At 39.6% G+C, this 22821-nt stretch overlaps 1 protein-coding gene across 2 annotated transcripts in view; it reads right to left on the bottom strand.

The window, feature by feature from the left end:
• CDH13 (cadherin 13) overlaps positions 1-22821 on the bottom strand; it is a 444671-nt gene that overhangs the window by 269901 nt on the left and 151949 nt on the right. For both annotated transcript variants that reach the window (XM_018083847.2, XM_018083853.2), the window contains exon 3: positions 22360-22568. In XM_018083847.2, the coding sequence (XP_017939336.1) occupies positions 22360-22568 (209 nt within the window). The remainder of the gene's footprint in view (positions 1-22359; positions 22569-22821) is intronic.

Genomic DNA, 22821 nt, shown 5'->3' with positions numbered 1-22821 from the left:
CAGATGGGATATGTTCTGTCAGACCTGACTACGCATGCAGGGTGCTCTGCAGAGCTGCATTGCCTGTGCTGGCCTGCACAGGAGCTGCCAGGCTGACAAATGAAGCACTAGTCTGTGATGAAGACAAAATGCCCACTTAGATCCAGGCTACAGCAAAGCTCCTCAGTCACCAGGCTGGGTTTGGAATGTGGTGGAAAGCACTGCCATGGTAGTGCATTAATCCACTTCAGCACTCGGCCCAGCTCCTCGGAACAAATTAATTAACAGGCATTAACTGAGTCCAAAAAGCTGAAATTGCAGTGTATTAATCCACTTCACAATTTGGGCTGTAGTTTTACTCTTCAATACAAACAAATTAACAGCCAGTACGTGCTGACAGCAGCAGCTCAGCTCTGTGCTGTGCTACAATAGACGGGGCTGGAGGTTCTTGTGGGCAGCTTCTCATCACCACCCGCTGGGGTTTGTACTGAACTCAGGCTGAGTTTTTCAGAGATGAAAATACACCACCTAAACATGCCCTGTGTTATTTGTTCCCACCACAGGTACCTAATTAAATTCACAGGACAATGCCTCTTAATTCTAAATCTTTCGTTAGTCTGGACAGTCTCGGCCCCACATGGTATTGCTGGAGAAGAGAGAACACAGGTGAGGTTCTAACCTAAAAATTCACCTCCAGTAAAGCAACTTTTTAAAAAGTATTACTACCAAGATATGTAAAGAAATCACAGTCATTAACTCAAATTTAACTTCTAGAATCAAGTTCTACGGATCCTGTAAAATATAACAGTTAGAAACAGCAACATTGGTTTTGCTGCATCTGTTTTAGGGTGGGAAATCAAAGCTCAGCTTTTTTTTCTCAGAACATTTCTGAAAGAAAAGTGAAGCATGCAGGATGGGACCCAGACATAGGCTTGGAGATCTTGGTGGATTCTCACTTTTCTCCTTAATCACATGCTGGCAATTAAGTCTACTTCAGGAAGTTCAAAGATTGTACCTGTCAGGAATCAGAGGCAAATTAATTGTTGTACTGGAACAGATCAATGATTCATGAGTTGTAGCATCAAGCTGCTAACAATATTAATTGCCACATACTTCAGGGAAAAGAGCCTAAAATGGCAGGAGTATAGTTTACAATGGTTTGAAGTTGTTTTTTCTGCTGAAACTCAAGTTGAGCACAGCTTTACAATACATGAAATGTGACACCCATAGTTCTCCACTGTATATCATTAAAATTCATATGTTTGGATGGGAGCATTTTGCCCTAACAACCTGCAGCCATAGGAGCATGGAAATATTTATATTCCTTACTTCACACCTGCTGACCTTTAACTGAGCATCTCTGTGGGATGAGAACAGTCCCCACCTACACAAGCACCAAATAAATAGGTTTTATTAAAGTTTGCTGGCCAAGAGAAGACAGATTCAAGCTTACTCCCCTGCATTCGTTTGGCAACTCCATTGCTACTTGTTTTTGTAGCACTGGCCACATGTTACCTACTCTGTGTTTCTGAACAGTGGGAAGCAGCATCCAAGATTATTAAAAAGAAATAATAGTCTCCAAACTGTCAGAGCAGGGTTGGAACACTCCATAGCTCCCTGTTGACTACAGTAGAGTGACTGAGCAGGGACAGACAGCCCAGCAGCCAAAGCCTCCACAGGGGACAGAGGAGACACAGGTTCAGTATTGTTCTAATAATTGCTTCCAGAGACCTTCAGTGAATCGTGTTATTTTAACACTTCCACTTCACAGGCCTCTTGATTTCTAATCCAGTGTGTTTCTGAGAAAGCAGTGATAGATTCAAATGCATTCAAAAACCTGGGCTCTGACCAAAACAGAATATTATTCACCCTTTATTTCCACTTTATCTCTTTGTTCATATTTCATATCTGTTCAGTTCTGTCAGAAAAGCTCTATTTTTATCTATACACATTTTCTTGCTCCCAAAGTAACTGAAGTCATTAAAACTAGGCCTGTGATGTCTGCTGCCTTTACTGGCATATTGGAATTTAAACAAGACAATTCCAGAATCAAAAACCTGAGTTCTCACAGCTTGAGTTAAATCAGCAAAATGTCTCCGCTCCTCATAATTATCCATCATGCAGCCAGCCCCAGTAGAATCTCCACTGGACAGTATTTAAATGGCTTTATGAATCTGTAAGATGAATACTTCTCTTCTCATTGCACATGCCAAGTACAAACGTTCTGCCTCAAAATGGGACCAAAGACCCATTGTGTCTGTCAGATCATGCACAGCATGTTGCTACAATAAAGTGCACAACTTCCAAGGAATGGAAGAAAATTCATTCTGCTCTGTGCTATTCAACTTTCTTCACACCATTCCCCGTGGTGTCTGAAGGGAGCTCTGCTCCAAACCCAACCCTTCAGCTCCGTGCTCGAGGCTCTGGTTGCTCTTGCCTGACCATCACACAGTGGAGTAAACTGAAGTACCAGTTTCTCAGCTTAAAATAGCTTTGTTTTGTTTAACTCATCTAATGCAAGTTAATAAATTGCAGCATTCATAATTTGATACATTTTTGGTCCTGTCTCAGTTTACAAACTGTCCATTAACAGACCCTGAAATCTGTGAACAAATACATTATCTCCCATTATACGCAAGTTTCTCAGATGAGTAATTTTTGATCTTCAGATTGCTCAGGTAGTTGCTTGGAAACATTTGTCTGTATTAGTTACACAAGTCATGTGGTATTATTTGTCTTTTCAGATTGGAGGGCTTCTGTGAATAAGCAACAGAGCGTGAAATGCAAATTTCATGATATAAAATTCAGACCTTGCTTTTGGCAAGGATTTGATTTATTACATTTACAGCACAAGATGAAAACAAAAAGGTTATCTCTGTGATCTGAATGACTTGACAGGGGAAGCGATGCCTGTGTCAATTGGAGAAGTAGTGGCATAAATTACAAAACCAAAAGAAATTTTAAAAAGATGAAATGAGGTTTGGAATAGTCATGCTATGGATTGAAACGATTCCATTGATTGAAATGATTCCATGCAGTGGAACCTCTTCTGTTGATTAGCACTGTCCAAGGAATAATATTTTTCTAGATTAAAACACAGGTAGGTCAGAAAAAAAATCACAGGGACCCAATTAGATTATTATTTTTCTTTTTTAGAGTTTTGAACAAGTAAAGAAAGAGAAACAAGTATTTTTGTAACAGCCTGGTGTCATTCAATAAGGCTGAAAAAAGTATTCACTGGTATTTTAACATAGATTATGTACAGATACAATAGAATCATTTTTCTGCTGATTTTATCAGTATGAAGGACTTGGAAACTCACACATTTTTACTTCTTTTAACTTTGCAAAAAAACCACTCACATTTGCCTAAGTGTCTCTACGCTGATAGCAATGCTTCTTCCTCTCTATCGGATGCAACAACTTATAAAATCAAAATCACTGGTTTGAAACTCAATATAGGATTTTACAGGCAGAGACTGACTCTTTCAGTTGAAGAGAACTAAATATGGTAAAACAATGTTACTGAGCACACTCAGACTGAGATCCAGGCCACTTCTACAGACTATAAAGCCTACATTCGAAATACAGCCAAAGTCCTGAAGACTGAACCAAACAAACCCTGGAGGGGGAAATACTGCTAAAACAATGAAGAGAAAGTTAGAAAATGATGGATTTGTTTTTTTTTTTCCCCCAATAAATATTTAGACTCAGGCTGCAAGGACAGTAAAACCATCGGCAAAGAAGAAAATATATCTGAGTTTTTTCTGCATTCTAATCCTACAAGGGAATACAAAAGGATTGGGTGTGATTTTTAGCAAGACTTGTGATAGCTTACAGAAACCTCCTGTAAGCTATCCTCTCCTTCCACTGCTGAGGAGAGGCTGTGACTGACTTTCCTGGTGCTCCCTTTTGGGGCAGCATCTTTGCTAGAAACAAATGCCAATGGGTCCCAGAGGACAGCTGAAGCCTGACATCAGAGCAAAATATTTGTGCCACCCGTGATTTAAAACAGGCTTAGTTTGGAGTGGACTATGCCTAAGCCATGATTAAGATCAAATCCTTCTGCTCGTCAGGGCAGCCCTGAGTGAGTGTGAAATATGTCCCTGCAGTTCTTGGTTACTGTTTAATGCTCTGTCTCATAAATCCCAGCAAAGGCACTCCATGAAAGCAGCCAGGAGCTGTGTCACACTCCGGGCACTTCCCTCGGAACCCACTCCAGTGCCAAGGGGTTATTAATGAGCCATTCAAACACTAAATATGAATTTGATTAGAAAACAAAGGTATAAATCTTTATTTTAGCAAAAACAAACTCTTCAGTAATCCCAAATCTCTCCACTGCATGTTTCCCATGTTTGTATAAAAATGTACACGTTTCCTAAATAGCAAAAATTACTTCTTTTTCTACCTGCCTCCATTTCTAACACACACCTCAGCCAGATCATTCTCATCCATTTCCAAGAGTACACTGCTCCCTTCATAACTGCATACAGACAGTTGCTTTAAGGAATATCAGCTTATAAATTGCCACCCTTTGCCTGTGCTTTAAATAAGGCAGAAAAAAATAAATAAAAAGACCAACATCCAAGGCTAAGATTAAAAGCTGGATTCATATTAAAGAATGGTGCCTTTTTACCATGGAAAGTGAAGCTGTAGATTATTTTGTGCTGATAAAGTACTACAGTGGGCAAAGAACTTTCTCATAATGAACACTGCTGTAAAACAATTTATCTACAAGAAAGGAAACAAGTTTGCATAATCCATTTATGGTTGGTTCAGCTTTAGAGGAATTTGCTGTATAAATATATCTCACCCTGGGGAATTGTTTTGCCAAAATAACTAATGAAAGTGTTTGAACAACTTAACACTGATAATTAATAGGATTTTTTTCAGTATCACAATGGAAATGACATCTTCCCGTGTATGTTAACCATCTCACCAGTGAAGAGACAAAAACTTGGCAGACTCCAAGAGCCAAACACATCAGAAAGCAGAAAATTAATGAATTAACTTAACACTTAGCAAAAATGCTAAGCTGGTGACGTGTTTCAAATGATCCTCAAAAGGTGTTTAAAAGTACTTTCTTAAGAAAACCTTGCACAGCTCAGTGATTATCAATTTAAAAAAAAACTTAATATCTAGTTCATCAATCGTTCAGCTGACATGAGTAATATTCTGCCATCGTGCTGAAAGCTTTGACTGAACATAATCAAGCCCCATTATGTTGTTGTACACTTTGCTGGCAATCCCAAGTTATGGTTTAAGTTTAGGTGTCGCTATTTAATGCTCAGGAAGGACCCCAAACTCATCAATAATGCCTTGCCAACTGCAATTCTGGGGAGACTTAAAAACTTACTGTGAATCTCACCTGCTTCTGTGGGCACATAATTATTTTTATTATGCTTTGTGGCGATGTTGGCTGCCAAAAAAGGTTGTCCTAAAATCCCAGTGTGACAAAAATCAATTTTCAGATGCAAATGAAGGTGCCATAGGTGACATTTTTCATACCCAATAAATTGCCTGTCTGTGGCTTTGAACTAATGGACACATAAACAAGAGAAATTGGTGCCAAGGTATTGCATTATAATCTTAGTGAAGTTTTATGAGACTCCTGCTACAGGCTGCAAAGAGAAAATAAAGCAGAGGGATGGGGCATGAACAATTTGAGGAAACCTCTAAGAATAGATATTTTTTTACATTCTTTTTATTTTTTTTTCCTGAGCTCTGATTTCCCATCTAGCTACTTCAGCCCCTCTCTTTTATTTTTAATTTTAGGGCTCTTCACGACCCCTTCTGTCTGGTACAACTTTTGCCTCGTTATTATCCTCCACATCTCCCCTTCTGTGGCCTTTGCCTCTCTTCTCAGTTCCTCTCCTAGAAAATTTGTACAAACAAGTTTCCTTCCTGTTATTCATTTTTAATTCATTTTAGTTCCCACCTATTTCCAGCTCCTCGAGGTGACATTTAAAGTTCTTAAGGAAATACAAGAAATACTCTGAAACTATCATTACCTTTAAAAACAATAAAGACTTTAAGTGAACTCTCTGCTCATGTCTCACATGGCTACACTTCAAAAACATGAGGAGATCTGCATTTCCACAAAACAAATAGCAGGGTTTTCATAGGCTTCTCTCAAGCTTATCTTGAATAATCACAAACTTCTTGAGCCTGCACATTTAAGAGTCCTGTGAGATACTTACCCTTGCAATACAAATAGAAACAAGATAAAAACAATATTTTTATGCTATGTTGATAGTATTGTTTCCAACTGTAGCTGAAATGAAAGATATGATTACATAATAGCTTTTCATGCCTCTTCAAAAGATTTAAGTAAAGTTCAAATCTTAAGCTTTTGAAACTTTAATCTTGAAATAAAGGACAATCTTTTGGCTATTTCACATTTTTCTCCTGTTAGGGAAACATGAATGATACCAAAATGACTCAGAACTGAATCCTTCATCAGACTTATCCCCATGCATACCCAGTTGCAAGACCTGAATAACAATTTGGGGAAAAGATTTCAAAAATACCCACTTCAACCTCTCAGCCTGGCATCCTTAATTAATTACATTGTGGCTGCTGGTTCTCCTTAGTTGTGTTTTGAGTTCTGTTTGTTTGGGGGGAGGAGGGAGAAAAAGGGACTTTATTTGCTGCACCCTCCTGAAAAATCAGAGCCCTCTGAAGTCAAGGAACCCACTGCTCCTTGCCCTTGCCCATCAACAGAGCTCAAGGAGCATTGTTCAGAGCTCAAGGAGCATTTGGACACACTTTGAAGCACACGGTGGGAATGTTGGGATTTTGGGAATTGTTGGGATTGTTGGGATTGTTGGGATTGTTGGGATTGTTGGGGTGTCCTGTGCAGGAAGAGGAGATGGACTTTGATCCTTGTGAGTCCCCTCCAACTCAGAACACTCTGTGATTCTGTGACAGGGAAGCAGGACTGGCATCTCATACTGTGCAGGCACAGCTTTGAAAGCAGAGTTTGGAGCTTGTGTTTGTGCCACTTGCCTGGTTGGCCAAACCCCCCCAGTGTATTCCTGGGAGGCAACAGTTTATTGCCACTGCCAGAGCAACGCCTGGCAGGGCGTGCACGTGGAATCCTGGGCAGCAAGCCATGACCATCCCCACCCTGTTCTGAGCAGGGAAACTATGGTGGAAAGTATGAAACACCCCGTTCCCTGCCTTTTAAGGTCACCACAGAAATTTGCTTCTCAAGCTCCCTAATATACAAGGCTCCTCTCTCTCTACCATCACTCCACTTCTGCGTGGTTTGTTACTCCTGTAAAACATTCAGAGAGCAAGGGTTTTAATCCCAAAAGTGCACAAGTGACCTTAGTGGCCAAATTTCCTGATCAGGTTAACTGTCTGTATTGCTGCTGGTAGAGCAGAAAGGGTCTGGCAGGAAATTCCCAGGTGGTGGAGAATTCCCTGAGGGAGAATTCCCTTCTAGTAAATCTACACCACAGATAAATCCCACAGCCTGTTCATCCTCTGCCAGCACCAAAGGTACTTCAGGTACAGAGATTGGCATCAGGCAATGCAGAGCTTCATTTTACCCTGTTTTACAGTTCTTCCTTTCTGGAAGCAGCTTCGAGTCATACAGGCAGAAAGATCTACCCATAAGGATACCAAATAGACCCCAGGATTTTAAGATTTTTTTTTTCTGAGGTTGAACTGTATTTGACCAGTTCATAACTCCCAGCAGCAGGAGATATCAGCCAAAAGATTAATTCGATGAGATTCAACAGTTTACGTCTGTAAAACAACAGCAAAACAGAAACTGGAATAACTTCCTAGACACCAGATATATTCATTGAGAGTGTATCAGGGGCAAAAGATTTGCAAACGAGTTCAGTGAAAAAATTGTGAGAGCTGGTTCTACATTTCTGGTCTCTACTACTCTGTCCAAAGCTATTAATTTATACAATAAGTTAATTTAAAAATAGAAGATATAATGCAGCGTGGGTTTATGGATCTTCACTACGTGTAGAACCTTAGGGCTCAGTGTACTTTCATTTGAAGTAATTGTATTCCATGTGTAAATATTAAAAACTTAAATATACTGGAGGAGATTGATTTAGACTTGCTTAAAGGTTCCTATAAATAGCCTTCTTTATATCACTTTTCCAGATGTCTGCTTTGTTGACAGTTACTATAAAACAGAGCATTCCAGTTTCCCTGTAGTGAACATGAAACAGTCACCTAAGGAAAACCTTCCATAATTAGAACAAGGCAGGTACTAAACCTATCCTGTGGCTTATCTCTGTATTTGTAGCTGGAGTTCATTAACTTGTCAGCACTGATTCCTTTTGAATAGGAAAGTGAAATGAAAAAAATGATGTGCAAATCAATATCAACTGGAAAGCCTTGTTCTCATTTAGAACAGTGTCAGATATGAAATATTGGGAATCAAAATGAAAATTTCTGCTGGAAAAACATGCTTAGTAATGCCATTTTTTTTAGTAGAATTATTACAGTGAATTAAGCTAGTTGTCATCCCATGATAAAAGTTACAGTGTGTTAAAAGTTAAACCTTTTTAACCAACCCCCTTTTTCATTTGTTTGTTTTCAGATATTTTAAGAAATTTCATTAAGCTTAATAAATGGAAGAAGCATTTTAGAATGTATCATTCATACTCATTAGTTGGCACAAAATCTCTGTAGCACATCCATGTATGTCTAGAGAGAGACAGACATCTGCTAAATGACTTCCACAGAACTCAGCATGTAAATCACACTGTTATCAGAAAGGATTACAAATCAGTCTTCCTGGACTAGATAATAATTATAATAATGGGGTGCCAAAGGCCAGAGGAAATTTGTTGGAGATGAGCATGAAGTAAAGGCAAAGATCTGCAGGGATATCCCCATGTCTGCTGGATTGCTTCTTACTCTCCAGAGAGGAACAAAGCCCATCAGCTCCACCTGGAAACCTCAGGCCATGGCAAGAGCTCCAAGAAGCCACTGCCTGTGCCCCCTGGAGCTGAGCTGAGCTGACACCCACCAAGCAGGTGGCCTGGAATGGAGTTAAACCAGCCCAGCCAGTGGAACAGCCTTCATTTCAAAATCACCAGGGCTCTGCCAGCAAAAGGGGAAAGGTCCCTGTTACCCTGTATCTCAATATCTCTCCTTTAATGCATTTATTGAGTATCTCCACTTTACACACAGAAATTGGGGGCAGAGAGGTATCAAAGTGAAGATTGTCAGAATTAACACTTTTTCTTTTGTCCAGCTTGTGTTCTTTTCTGGGAGCTCTTTGGGCAGACACTGGATTTACTGCATGTATGAACAAGCTCTAAAGCCACAGTCTTTCTCAGTGCTTCTATAATACTACAGCAAAATGAAGGAGAAATCATGTAAATGCAGAATGGTTTTGCTCTCTCCATTTCTCTAAACACAGACTCTTACACTGGAAACCAGAATCTTATCTTCCTGTTGTCTAAAGTCAAGATTAATTCAGGCTATTTTCTCATTTTATAGTTTTAAAGACTGAGTCTTAATCAAGTCACTTATCTAATTCACAATTGTTCAGAAACACATTTTCCATTAATGAAATGGTCCTAAGTGCAGCCTAATGCTCTGAGTGCCAACAAAAAGGAAAGACACAATAATTACCAGCCCTGACAAGGAATTCAGAAAGCCATTAAACAAAACCAATCATTTCTCCCCCTCTCAACCCTCTAACTATCCCATATTTTCATACCTCTAGAAGTTACAGTAATTATTTCCCTCAAGTAAACCAGCTACTTTTCTGTTTAGTAGACAAAAATTAAAGGAACTCTTTCCCTTTTATACTTCTAATATACCTCCCATATTTTTCCTCTAATTGAATTAAATATGACATGTTAAAGAAGGAAACATTTCCATTTGGGATACAGATGATTGAACTTTTCTGGCAGATGTTAAATTTAATCAGCATCATAGGACTGAACAGAATCTGCTTTATGTTATTTACAAATTTCAGATATAATTTTAAAGTAATTACAGTCAGTACACAAAATCTGGGATTAAAAGCCACTGAATAAATGTGAAACTTCTGAGATCCTCTGAAGAGCTGCCTGATCAAAAAAGCATTAATTTTGCAGGGATTCAGCTGAAGGCAGAAGCGACATTAAAAATAACTGAACAGATTTTTTTTCCCCCTGTTTCATAGACACAAAATATAACTGGCAGACTGTGACTACCCACTAACATTATGCACAATTAATATTACATATATCAACTTGATGCTAATAGTGTCCAATAGAAGGGACTATCCCATATGATGGTCCCATTAATGCATTCGGTTTTCCCGGTGATTAAACAACATGGGAGCACTAACAATTAACATCAAGGTCACCCTCAAATAAATTTTGATTTGGACACTCCTCACAGCAGATTTATGAGTAGATTCAAAGCTCATTAAAGTCGGTGGAACGACTCCTGTTGCCTTAATGGGGATTGCATTTGGTGCTCTGCTTTCTGTGTGTTCCTATGACAGATTAATTACACGGGTTTGTGAATAATCTTGCCTAAAATCAACCTTGTAACTCAAAGCTCCAAGTCTTTGCTCACACATCCGTGTAGCTTTGGTAGCAGTGAATTTGAGATTTATAGATGTGAGGCAAATTCAGAGCCAAATCTTCCCTACCTTTGACCTTTAACCTTTAAACTGAAGTTTTAATATCCTTTCCCTTTTCCTGAATTCCTGATTTGAGGGTCAATATGAAGTGTAAGAGACTTTTCTGACTTTCATGACCATATCAGCTTCAAAAAGATGGGGGTTGGGAGTGAGGAGAAGAGAGAAAACCATGTAGGACAACACAATACAGCAGCACAGAGAAAATAAAGTCATCTGCAGATAAAGTCAGAAAGTTCTTTAAGCTGCCCTGCTCAGCTCCCTGAGGGATAAGGACACAGAGCCTCAACTATCCACAGAAGAGCTGACAGCTTTTCCCTTGACCTGCTGCTGATACAGTTCACATCCACTGAAAACCAAAAGAGGGACAAACAAAAATTTCTCAGTATCAAGTTGCAGCCATTATTGAAACAGAGTGGATAGAACAACCAACTGTATCAATTATAAGGTTATTATTTTAATTAAGTTACAGGAACATGACTTTGTTGAAAAATTGTCACATATTGTTCCTCTTTTTTATTAAAAAACCCAACCTATACCTATGCCTATATCTTTATTATGTTTCTCAAAACAAAACTACAATGTAAGCACTGAGTAGAACATGTGTTAAAGTCTCTCTTGTAAGATATTCCACACTAATATATAATTAATGTTTGCAGACATAGCTGGAGATGAAATCCATGTGAACAGTTGCAATGAACCTCTCAACGTGGAGGTTCAGGTTTTGATGAGTAAATGAATGAGTCCAGGGCTGTTGACTGAGACAGCACCAAAACAAATAAAGAAATCCCCAACTCCTAAACCAAAAATTCAATCTGGTTTAATTTCTAGCAGGCAATTCTGCTGCAAAGGGCTGGCAGGATTAACATCTGCCAAAGCAAACACAGAATATTAGTGTAATAATCATCTTAATCTACAGCAAGAGTTTCTAGTTTGCAGCAAGAAGATGATCCAGTAAGAACAGATCAAGTCTGAATATTCTTGTTGCCAGATGCTGTCACACTGGAGCACATTCACTGGGTGACCTGGTGCCACCAGGGATTGTGTCACCAACACAGTCTTTCAGCAGTCATTAGTCTCTCATCAAACAGAAGTAGTTGAATTTTTATTTCATCTCCAGGGAAAAGAAAAAAGTCACAGATATGAGAATATTCTTCCTGTGCAGAGAGAAAACTTCAATGCCCAGGATTTGTCAGCCAATCAGGAATTTTGAATTTAGTGGATTTTTTTTGTCAGTGAGTTCAACAATATCCAAAATAAAATGATACAACTCAGGAGAGCACTCAAGTGCCCTGTTTCATCAGGGTGATGTGCTGCTTCACCACCACCACTGTGCTGCAAGGAAACCCTCTGCACCCTGACACAGCCTTTGAAACTATTAGCAGTGCAAACACTAAAAGATTTCTTACTAGCATTTCTTTTAGGGGTGGGTCAAAAAAGTCAGGTGATACTAATGCACATTTTTATTAGTATATATGTAAAATCAACTCCTAGCACAGGCCAGTACTTCATGGAATCACACCCCTGAAATCCATATACAAAGAATTTCTAAGTCAGTATCTGAGAACAAAAGTCTGGTACAGTCTTCCTGATTAAAAAAAAAACTTGTACTATCCCCCATCTTCCAGGTGATTAAGGGATAAATCCTTATAAAATAAAACTGTGCTCAGTACTGTAAAAAAAAAAAAACACAAATATTTAATATGTTAACATACAGCACCAAATAGGTTCTAGAAGAATTAAAAAAAGATAAACTGGACATGAAAATGCTTAACTCTGTGATGTTCCTTATTAGCAAAGTCCTTAAAGCACCATAAAATCCTGTAATTTATAAAGGTATACTGACAGGAGATATGAGTAATCTGAAGACAGAGTTCACACACACAAATCAGATTCTAAACTTCCATCTGTGAGCACACAGGTTATGTTACAACATGATTGATCACATCTAAGAAACAAAACAAAACAAACCAGTTCTTGCATAGTGCCTTGACATTAACTGTAGAACAAGGTGCTTGGCCACATAAAATATTCAGTAGATCTCCAGTGGGATTGGTACTATTGGAGAGCCTTTAAATCAAGTGAAGTATTTACAGTATTGCCCTAAGATCACACAACTTAGTCCACAGGAAGGCTGGTTCACCAAAAGCTAGATCTAACTCTCATTTTAAAAGCATTATAGTCCATTCCTTATCTTGAAAACCTGCACAGAACAGATCCGTGGTTCATTTATCTCAGAACCACCAGGTAATTCTAGAGATGGAAAAGAAAAAGAAGACAAAATGATTTCAAGACACTTTCCTGCTGAGTTGGGACTTCAGCCAAACAGTCCAATAAGGACTGGACACCACCAGCCAGCAGGATGTTTGCTGACCTGCAGGTAAATTGAGGTGTATCTGCTCCCAGCTGCTGCCTGAATGACTCTGTTGTTAGAACTTGACTCAAGCCAGTTACCAGAGAAAATGCTAAAAATATTTCAGCATATCTATTCCTACTCACCAGGAAACTTCTTGTTTCCTGCTGTGCCCCAAACTACAGCCACAGTGAGGCTGGGAAGAAGCTGGGGGCCAAATCCAGTCTCTCCTTGCCTACAGTAAAACCATTTGCCAGTTGCCTTAACGGAGAACCTGCCAGTTCAACAGTGATGAAGGACACTCAGGAATGTTATCAGTGCCAAAATTATTAGCAGCAACTAGTTACTGGAAGAGCAGGACCAGTTCAAATCAACCTGCTGCCCCTCCACTCTCCTCCTGTGCAATCCCCACCCCAGGGGCCTTCTCAGTAAGAAGGAGAAATTGTATAAACTAACTAGTAAAACTCTTCTAATATGGATCAACTGCTTAATGCAAAGGTTATTCAGTTTTATTTGGTGTGATATAAGTGAGGAGCTGGATGATTAATAACTCCTAGGTGACTGTAAGCATTAGGAGAGTTGCTTATTATGGAGATACCAAATTATATTAAGCTTTCACTCTGTCATTCTTCAACTTGCCACATTATTCCAGGTACTGGAAAAAAACTGGCTGCAAAATAAGATGCAAAGGAATAATGGTAAAAGAAACAAAATTGTAATGTTCAACAAATAAGGAATTTTAGGTCCAAAAGGAGCCATCTGTCCTTGCAATGGCAGAATCAATTCTTGGGGGAGGACAAATGTAGATTTTTATCCTGTGATGCTCCATTAAATGCTTAAGATGTGTGCTGAGATAGGTGTTACTATAATAACCATAATAAATGTTCCTTCAGGTTTGTGAAAATCAGCATGGAACTATTGGGGCAATCATTAGGGATTATTATTGAGGTCTCTGATGGAGAGAAATGACTAAACTCTTACTCAGGGAATCATCTTTTCATGTGAATAATTTCCCCTATCATGGCTCTTTCTCAACTCCACGCTGCTTCTGTGAGCTGATGGAAAAGCTTAGAGTGGGGAAAAAACAGCAATATTTTGTGTCTCTGACACCAAAAAAAGAACCTTGAGCTTAGTTTTGAACACTACTTGGTCTGATTTCCTCTTGGAATTGTCTCTGGTCCTTAATAAATGTGAGGCCTCCCAGGTGGAACTGGGGCAGTTGTCATACACCGACTGCATCATTCCTGCATTCTGGAGGAGAGAACTACCATGGAGGAAAAGGGACAATTTTTTTCCTGTACCATAAGTCTCACATGTTCTTCTGGTGTCTGTGACATCTCTTTTTCATTATGGATTTGAGGACATGAAGGCTGTCATGGCAATTTTAGCATCATATCAAAATCATCAGGTCCTTTTCCCAAATTCCTCATTCCAAAAGACTCTGCTCCTATCCTGAGGTGTAAAAGTATTATGAAATAAGTATCAAAAATAAAGATATCTATACAAATACCTCTCTTAACAGATGTATATAGACCTGCACACACACATTCTCTCTCTGTGTACTTAATAGTTTTACTTTAAGGATCTTACAGGATGAAAGCTGCTTTATAAATGAAAGACATTACATATCCTAAGAGATATCTACTTATCCTTTATGATCTTGCTTAATGTCCTACTAAATCATGCTTAGCCTGTTGCTTTCCTACTTATATCCTCATTTACTACAATAAATTAAAAATCTAAACCTTTCACAAAGGGTTTCTTTACACGTGCCCCACATCAGTGGCACAAATTTCCACACAAGTCCATCAGTCTCTGAAGATCAATGCATAGGACTGGCATGGTTTTGTCTATCCCAGAATATTTTCAGGCTGGACTCAGAACAATAAAAACTTGAAAAAAATTATATGTGAGTTCACGATGGTTTATCACTAATCCACAAAATTTAGTGGATTTTTTTTTTAATGGATAAAAGGAGAGTTAGTGTCACAGATCATAAAGAGAAGTTCATTCAATTCAAAATGTCTTTCCACAACTTATCTACCATTCAAATTCGAAAAGAAAAAAAAAATGTTTGGGGTCCAAGAGGTAAATAGGTATTTTCTTGACATTCTGTGCCAGGATGAATTTTAGTTCTTCAGCAATCCTTGAATAATTGCTCTCATTGAGATTCATGGAAGCTTTGCTATTAGGTCTTCTGGATGGAGGATAAGACCTGATTGTGTTTTCAAAGAAAATAGAGTAAAATTGGTTGCATTCCAGAACTGCATCTGGGTCTGAGAGTTTATGAAAGCCTTAAGTTTACAGCAGAAGCACACCAAGGAATAGTGAAAATGTTCTATAGTACCTGTTGCAGCAAGGAGAACTAAGGGAGCAGCCTAAATGCTGCTCAGGGCTGGAAGGAATTATGATTTTAGCTGGTTTTAATAAAATGTTTTCATTACAAAGAATTTTACCTCCCACTTTACATCAGCCTGTAAATACTTTGAAATAATTAACAAGGCTTGTTTCAAAAATAATCTAATTTCACCTCTGAATCACTGTTAAACATATCTGATACTTGCCTAAGCTCTGCTTGCTGCTGAAGAGCATGAATTCCCTTTTCCTGGATAAATACATCCCTGGTTCACATAAAATGTGAATGTAGATTACTCAGAGAGAAAAGCACTGAACGCTCACAGAAGTTAACACCTTGTTTCACAGTCAATTATTCACATTTCCAGTCTATAAGACCATTTTTCTCTCCTTAAATAACCAAGTACTCCTCATTTACATGCTGCAGTTGCTCACTGAGGGAAAGAGAAGCAAAGTGAGCCCACACATTTGATCCAAGCACTTTTACATCCAGTGAATAAACCCACGAGTCACACTTGGTCCGAAAAAGGGAACATTAAATTAATGAAAGCCACCAGTAGCCCCTGTTCTTTATAGCATTTACTCTGGCATTCAACACAATATGTAATTGTTGCTATGGCAACTGCCACATCTCTTGGCACCATAATAATTCCCAGATAAATGGATCTTTGTCAGAGCAAACTCCAAAGCCACTGTATATGAAACCTGTGTTTCTTTGGTGCTGGGAATCTGCAGTGTTAAGTTGGAAGGATAAATTCAGCCCAGGCCTGAGGAAGCACAAGCCTGTCAGCAGAGGGGAGGGGAGGCTGTGGAGCTCAGCAAAAAGAGGAAATATATGGAAATACACAGAAAATCAGAATTGCTGTGCCATGGGACTCACAGGGTCACCCAGAAACTGCCCAGCAAAGGGGTGTGGGAGCCCTGTCCACACAGCACTGCCAGACACAACTCCTGCTTCCAGGTTGGATCTGAAGCCTGCTGGAATCTCATCATTTCAGCAGGTTCAGGATCTGGCTGAAGGATAAAAAGGGATAGTAGGTGACTGGAATTTCTATGGAAAAGAGTGGTTAAGGAGATTTCTTATATAAAAGGATCTCTTTGTTGTTTCCCTGACAGCAAGCAGTCTGCATGGAGGATTTTTATAAAATATAATCAAAAAGGTAGCTAAATGATACTACAGAATGACCCATTGATGAGAATAAGCTCTTACTTTCATTGACATTAATTAAGATGTGTTCTGTGAAACCTGAAATGTAGCATTGCAGATTTTAAAGTTAAAAAAAATAGCATCCATTCAAGGATGGTTAAAGCAGGGAAAAGTCATTTACCAAAATGCCATCAACACTAAGGTATTAAATTCCAAAATCACTTGTACCTCAGCTTTTAATGCATAAATTCCAAGTCAATGTGTTTGCAGTGAGATAACAAAAGTAACACAAGTGATAACAACTTAATAACTTAATGTCTAGGAGAATGTTAGGATGTTAAACTCCCTGTCAAACTGAACACAAAAGTGATAAAATTACTTTTCTTTTGTTTGTTCTGTAAGAAAATCCTTCTTTATATGCCTGAAGGACACCCTCGTATCCAAAGGCAAAAGTTCTCCGTGGCTTTTATGAAGCTGGTATTCTATACACTGTTTTGATCAGTATAATAACTCATAACTCTGTCGTAGATATTGATGCACCCCTGTGACTTACTCTATTTTGTGCCTTAAAATTAAATGCAAAACATGGCATTTTATTTATGCGGCGCGGCGCTTTCTGCAGCAACTGCTGTATGCAAAATCTAATAACACGGAACTCTTGGAGCCTGTTTGTCAATATCTCATATTGGAGTCCATCTTCAGACTTTGCACAGTCATTTTCAGCCTATTTGGAATTCTATTCTAAACTGAAAAAATGCTAATCTACGTTAATGGGAACGATTGCCTGCTCTATCAGAGAGGCTGATTCTTGATCTTATTTTCCAAATAACTTATTGGATTGCCAGATGACTAAACTCAACTATTCACACTTCCACGCCTAAATATTTTTTTTTCCATGAGAGAATCCTGATTCATAATAAGATTATTGATCCGTTATCAGCGGTTCTAAGGCAGAAAGCCACACATGTAGGATTTGTGGCTCCGGGCGCTTTTTATCTCGTATCCATAATATTTGCAATCTCTATCCTTTGGGGATAAAGTAGAGAGCAAGGCACAAATAAGAAATGCTAACATTTAAATCCAAGGAGCTTAGTTTCATTATTTCTGTTTGATACTTCAGGAGACAGAGGCACAGGCAGAAAGCGACTGGCACAAACATCTCCATCCAGGCTGTGACTCGGGAGGAATCAGAATGTGGGGCTGCAAGGCGGCTGAGGAAGTTTTTGGCCAGGCTGCTGAGGCTCCTGTCCCTGCTCCAATAAACACAGTCAGGAAAAGCAACGGTTTGACAAAGGGAAAAAGCAGCAGCAGCCTGTCTGCCCAGCCCCTGCCTGGTACAAAGTGCACTGGACAGAGTAGCAGAACGAGGGCAACTCCATTTCCTTCAATCTGAGCTGCTGCTGGAGTTGGTTTTAAACTCTGTCTGCAACATGCTGTCTCAGGGTGTGCTCCTCACTCTTATCTCTGCTTTTCTTTCTCCTAGTCCTTTTCTATCTTGTGCCTGAAAAACTGTCCTGAGGGTTTGACAGCTTCTATTTAATCATTTCATCCTTCTGTATGGCAGACTGCTGAGCACCATACAGGGAAGTTACTACCAGCCTGGAATTTCCAAATATCTGCCTGCCCTCTTATCTGCTTTGGTGCCAGACTCTTGATATCTCACTTCCCTCCACCCCTCACCCTGTGTCTGTAATGGTGTAACAAAAAAAGGTCCTAAATAACTCCCTCTGCTGTGGGGAAGGAAAAAGAAGAAAAAAAAAAACACCTGCCAACACACAGAAAAAGGCAGAGACAGACTGTTTCCCAAGGCTTTCTTTCAGCTCCCGGTATACTAAGGGTATGTTCATTAAAACCTGCATTAGATTTCAGAGGGGGAGAAGGACCAGCAGACAACCATTTTATTTAGCCTTAGAGGACACAGTTCAACTCCCAGCTTGCTACCTTTTGGAACTCCCCATTTATTATGAGGCTCTACAAAAGGCTGGCTATACTTTCTGTCTTCCACAAAAACTGGCTCCTTTAATAAATACATAAATCTACTAATGTCTGAAAAAATGTCCAAATGTGATGGAATTTCCAGCTTTCAGTTGTCCTCCTACATCCATAAAATAAAGTGAGGATCAAGGACTGGACAAGACAGACGCCCAAAATATAAATAAATATTGCTGCCAGTCATTGGCTCAGCCCGTTTGTTCCCAGCTAGGGTTGTGAGTGCTTTATTTTTCCATTCAGGATTTGAGGCTTAACGATTCTATGAATTATTCAGAATGCACCCAAAGTTCATTTTGGGAATCCTGGGTGAATCAAAACACTTCTTTAATATCACCAAGCACTGCAGTCCCGGCTGTGTGGGGCTGTATCCAGAGAGCACTGGGCAGAGCAGAGCAGGAGCACAGATGTTCCCAGCTCTCCAGCTCCACTCCATGGGGAATGCAAGGGAACTTCCCTTCTTTCACTGAGCACTCTGATTGCCTGAGGGTTCAAGTGTGAACACACATAACTATTAAAGAGTGATGTTACACCTTCCACAGGCTCAGGGCAGCTCTCCTCTGCACTCACACTCTACATTCCCCTCAGAAATGACTGTAGATTTTTGGGAATACTCTCTTCTGCCAAGACAGACAGAGACCAGTATATCTGGCCAAAATCATAGGAGGAAGAGGTGAACCAGCAGGTTGCAGAAAGCAATCTAACTGGAATCTGATGGACAGATTTTTGCTCTGTAGCATGTCTGCATATCTGTAGGTACAGAGATTCATGGGGTTTAGGTTATTCTGTAGTAATATCCAGACATCAGGAAGAGCAGCAGTGTTGTATTTGTTCTTCTGTCACCAGACCCTGCAAAACATTGTGTGATCAGAGAGCAACAGCCAAGTTGGCTGATGATGCTGAGGAACCACCTCTCTTACCATATTGCAGTCATGGCCACCCTTTGTTAGAAAGCTGCAGGCTCTGCACATCTATTGTGCCTGTGGTAGAAGGGTAAGGAAATGTGTCCTTTAGATGAAAATAATGGAGTTAAACAGTAAGTGCTATTCTAACAGCCACTCATTATTCTATGGCCTCGAAGTTAATGTAAGTTAATCACATAGGACTGATCAGTGAGGCCAGCTGGAATCTTCCCTCATCTTTAGTAGGAAAGAACCACACCTCTTCACCCCTAGAATACCAGAAGCTTTTCTGCACACTCCAGATTGCACCTCTAAATAACTCCCATATTCCTCTAAAGTATGGCTGGTAGCAATCAGAAAGTTTTAGGAACTATGCTCTGTTCTGGCTCAGACTGCCAGTCAGCACATCGGAGATCATTGTTGAGAGCCATTTCCAAACACGTTGGGAATCTGCAATTAGAAACATTAACAATGGGATTTCACAGATGTAGGTTACATGCTTTCAGAAAAGAAATGGCAGTTGCTGGCAGAGGGGAAATACTTAAGAACTACTTATCCCCTAATTAGACAAGGTACTGTACTCTAAGTACTGAATGCTAAGCAGTGCTCTAGCATGTGCTCATCTTAACCCTACAGAAATATGCTGAATTACTAAGGCTCCATCTGAGCATTTCTTAGCCAAGGCTCCTTGCATAAACAGATGGAGCAGTTCTGCTGTTTCCATGCTGACACATTTAGACTGCAAAAGTACAGGATTAAGTTCAAATTTATCATAAAATCACTTTAGATAGGAGGCTGTAGTCTTTATATCCTTCTCAAGGATGACAAACAGAAAGACAACACTGTCTGTGTTGTGTTTAAAACAGGCAAATAGCTGAAAAGGTTGGGGGAAAAATACTGGTTTAACAGCTATGGAGTGCTGGCTGAGGCCAGAGCAGGACAACCAGCCTCAAAGACCTTTATATTCCCTTGAAGAAGGGGATGATTCTCACTAGATGGGTTTCCCAGGGCACAGTAATGCATCATGTAACTCCCAACAGCACTTCAGACACCAAGGATCACCATCCTAAAAGGGTAATCATCTGTTTATGAGCTGAATATCAAATCCTTAAAAATGTGACAAATGCAGGTAGAGAGGATGTGACACTGCTTTGAGGAGTCACCTGTGAGGGAAGACTGGCAAGTGGCAGAATATGCCAGATTTAGGCTGGTTTTCTCTCTCTGAAGCAGCAGAAAGTGGTTGGAACAGAATCCAGGAGTGGGGCCAAATCAGACTTGGCTTTCAAATGCAATCTGCAGATGGATCTCAACACTAGGCATTAATTAATATTGCTGGAACATTTTGAGGGGAGAAAACCCAGAACCCAAACAGGATGTAAAGGTCACTGGCAAAGCTATGTCATGGTCTGTGCAAATACACATTTTTTAACTCCTACTCATGAGACATGATTTCCCCTAGTTTAGAACTTCCATAGAATATCTCCCCTCAGAGACATTGAAGGGCTGCTTCCCTGAGAAAACTAGAATAAAGCTTCAGAATATGATTCTCAGAGAGTCAGATCTTCACACATAAACCAATCCCTTGAAGTTTAACTCCAGACCTCCTGTCAGAGATGTCTCAAACCTCTCTGTGGTTTCTGTAACTTCTAACTGGAGAATGAGAATCCCAATTTTGAAACTGCTCCTAAGATTTCAGAACCTGAGGTGGAAACAGAATCATTTAAATGTTCTTGTGAATACACCAGAAGGATCATGCCTTGCTAGCCTGAGGCACAGGACAGCCAAGTGCCCAGCTTGTTCCTACAAGTGTAGCTTTCCTACTCTGAATTTGGCAGTCTGTGGTCCTAAACTCACAGCTCCTCCACCTAAGAGACTCTCTCAAGCATGACTGTGTCAAAATCTAATTTTGTGAAGAAACAGCATATTTAAATAAAATTAAATCCCATTTCAGTGTTCTGATCAACCTTCTGCAGTTCCATGTTCTGGTACTTTCTCTCCTGCTTGCAATCTATATTCACATCACGTGCTGCTTAAAGTGCAGAGCAAAACCTTTCCTCAGCCACAGACTTTCAGAAGTTAGTTCAACCTTTCCCCTAAAGCTAATTTGTTTTTTTTTAATGGAAGACTTCAGTTATACTAACATACTGTTGGAAAAATAACGAGAATGCTGGCAACAGAACATCTAAATACCAAATCAAGACAACAGATCAATCATTTTTATCGTGGCTTCTTTATGCCTCTGTGAAATTATAGGTCTGTAAAGGTACCAGGCTTAATTTTCTAGTAAGCCACTGCCCTTCCTACCTCTCTCCTAAATGCCAAGACACAGAAGTGAAGACTATCTCACATTTCCTTTTGTTACTTTCCTGGGTGTGAAGAAAACAATTCAATCAATTTGTGAAGCACTTTTTGCCCCATAGCATGAGGTTTGTTTTACACTGACATTCAGAAGTGGAAATGAAAAGACACAGTGGACAGAGCAGAACAAAAATCACCAGTGCAAAGAGACAGTGTAAATATGTGTTGTTATCTGTGTAGATGTTTATACAGTTTAACACATAACAATGTCAGATAAGCAGACCTACATGAAAATTTAAATTTCACAGCATAGAATTCATTCCCACATACTTAGACTTGGAGTGAACGTGAAGGTTCTGTAAATTCTAAATTATACATTTAAACTATGATTTTACATTTTCAGTTATGGCCAAATTGTAGCTACCTGGCACAACATACACCAGAAGAACCAGTCAATTCTGTACTTGGGCTCTGTCATTTGAATCAATTCTACAGGAATGTTTAGCATCTGCACCTGAAGATGTAACACGTCTTTGAAAACCCGGAAAATTCGCATCTTGAATTAAATCGAGTGCTGAACTGTTACAGCAACAGCTGGATTGAAAAATGATTTTGATCTCTGCAAACAGATTAAAACTGCTTACAATCCTAGATGGCACACGTATATATTTAGCAGCATCTCCTTGGTCCTTGTTTTTAGTCCTTTATGTTTCTCTCACCTTTAGTGCCCCGTGCTTTTCGTTCGCTCCAGCGATGAAGATCTCCGCCGTATCCTCGGCGTGCTCGGAGCGAGCGCGGACGAACAAGGCTGTGCCAGCTCCTGAGAGGTTCTTTAGTGCAACCAGAGACCCGTCGCCTTCCACCCGAAAGTCTGGGTTAGAGACCTCGAAGTTCAACTGGTTATTCCCCTTGCAGTCATCAAATTTCACTGGGGGGAAAAGAAAAATAATAAAAAGCACATTATGAGTGTCCATTTCGGAACAGAGCCCTCAAATGTTTCGATGTTATTGGCTTGTTTACAGATTTTGGGAAGAAATGTCTCTCAATCTAAGGGGAAAAACTTATCAAGTTTTATATTTGTGGGACTCTAATTCATAAACAAATCTTATGAATATGCACTTTCAAGAGGATGGAGAGGTTTTGACCAGGCTAACTGGGGATGTAGGAGGTAAACAAAACAC

Source organism: Manacus vitellinus, unplaced genomic scaffold, assembly GCF_001715985.3.
Source record: "Manacus vitellinus isolate BGI_N305 unplaced genomic scaffold, ASM171598v3 scaffold_10_pilon, whole genome shotgun sequence".
NCBI lineage: Eukaryota > Metazoa > Chordata > Aves > Passeriformes > Pipridae > Manacus > Manacus vitellinus.
Note: the sequence above shows the minus strand (reverse complement) of the source record. Positions and strands in the feature narration are given on the sequence as shown.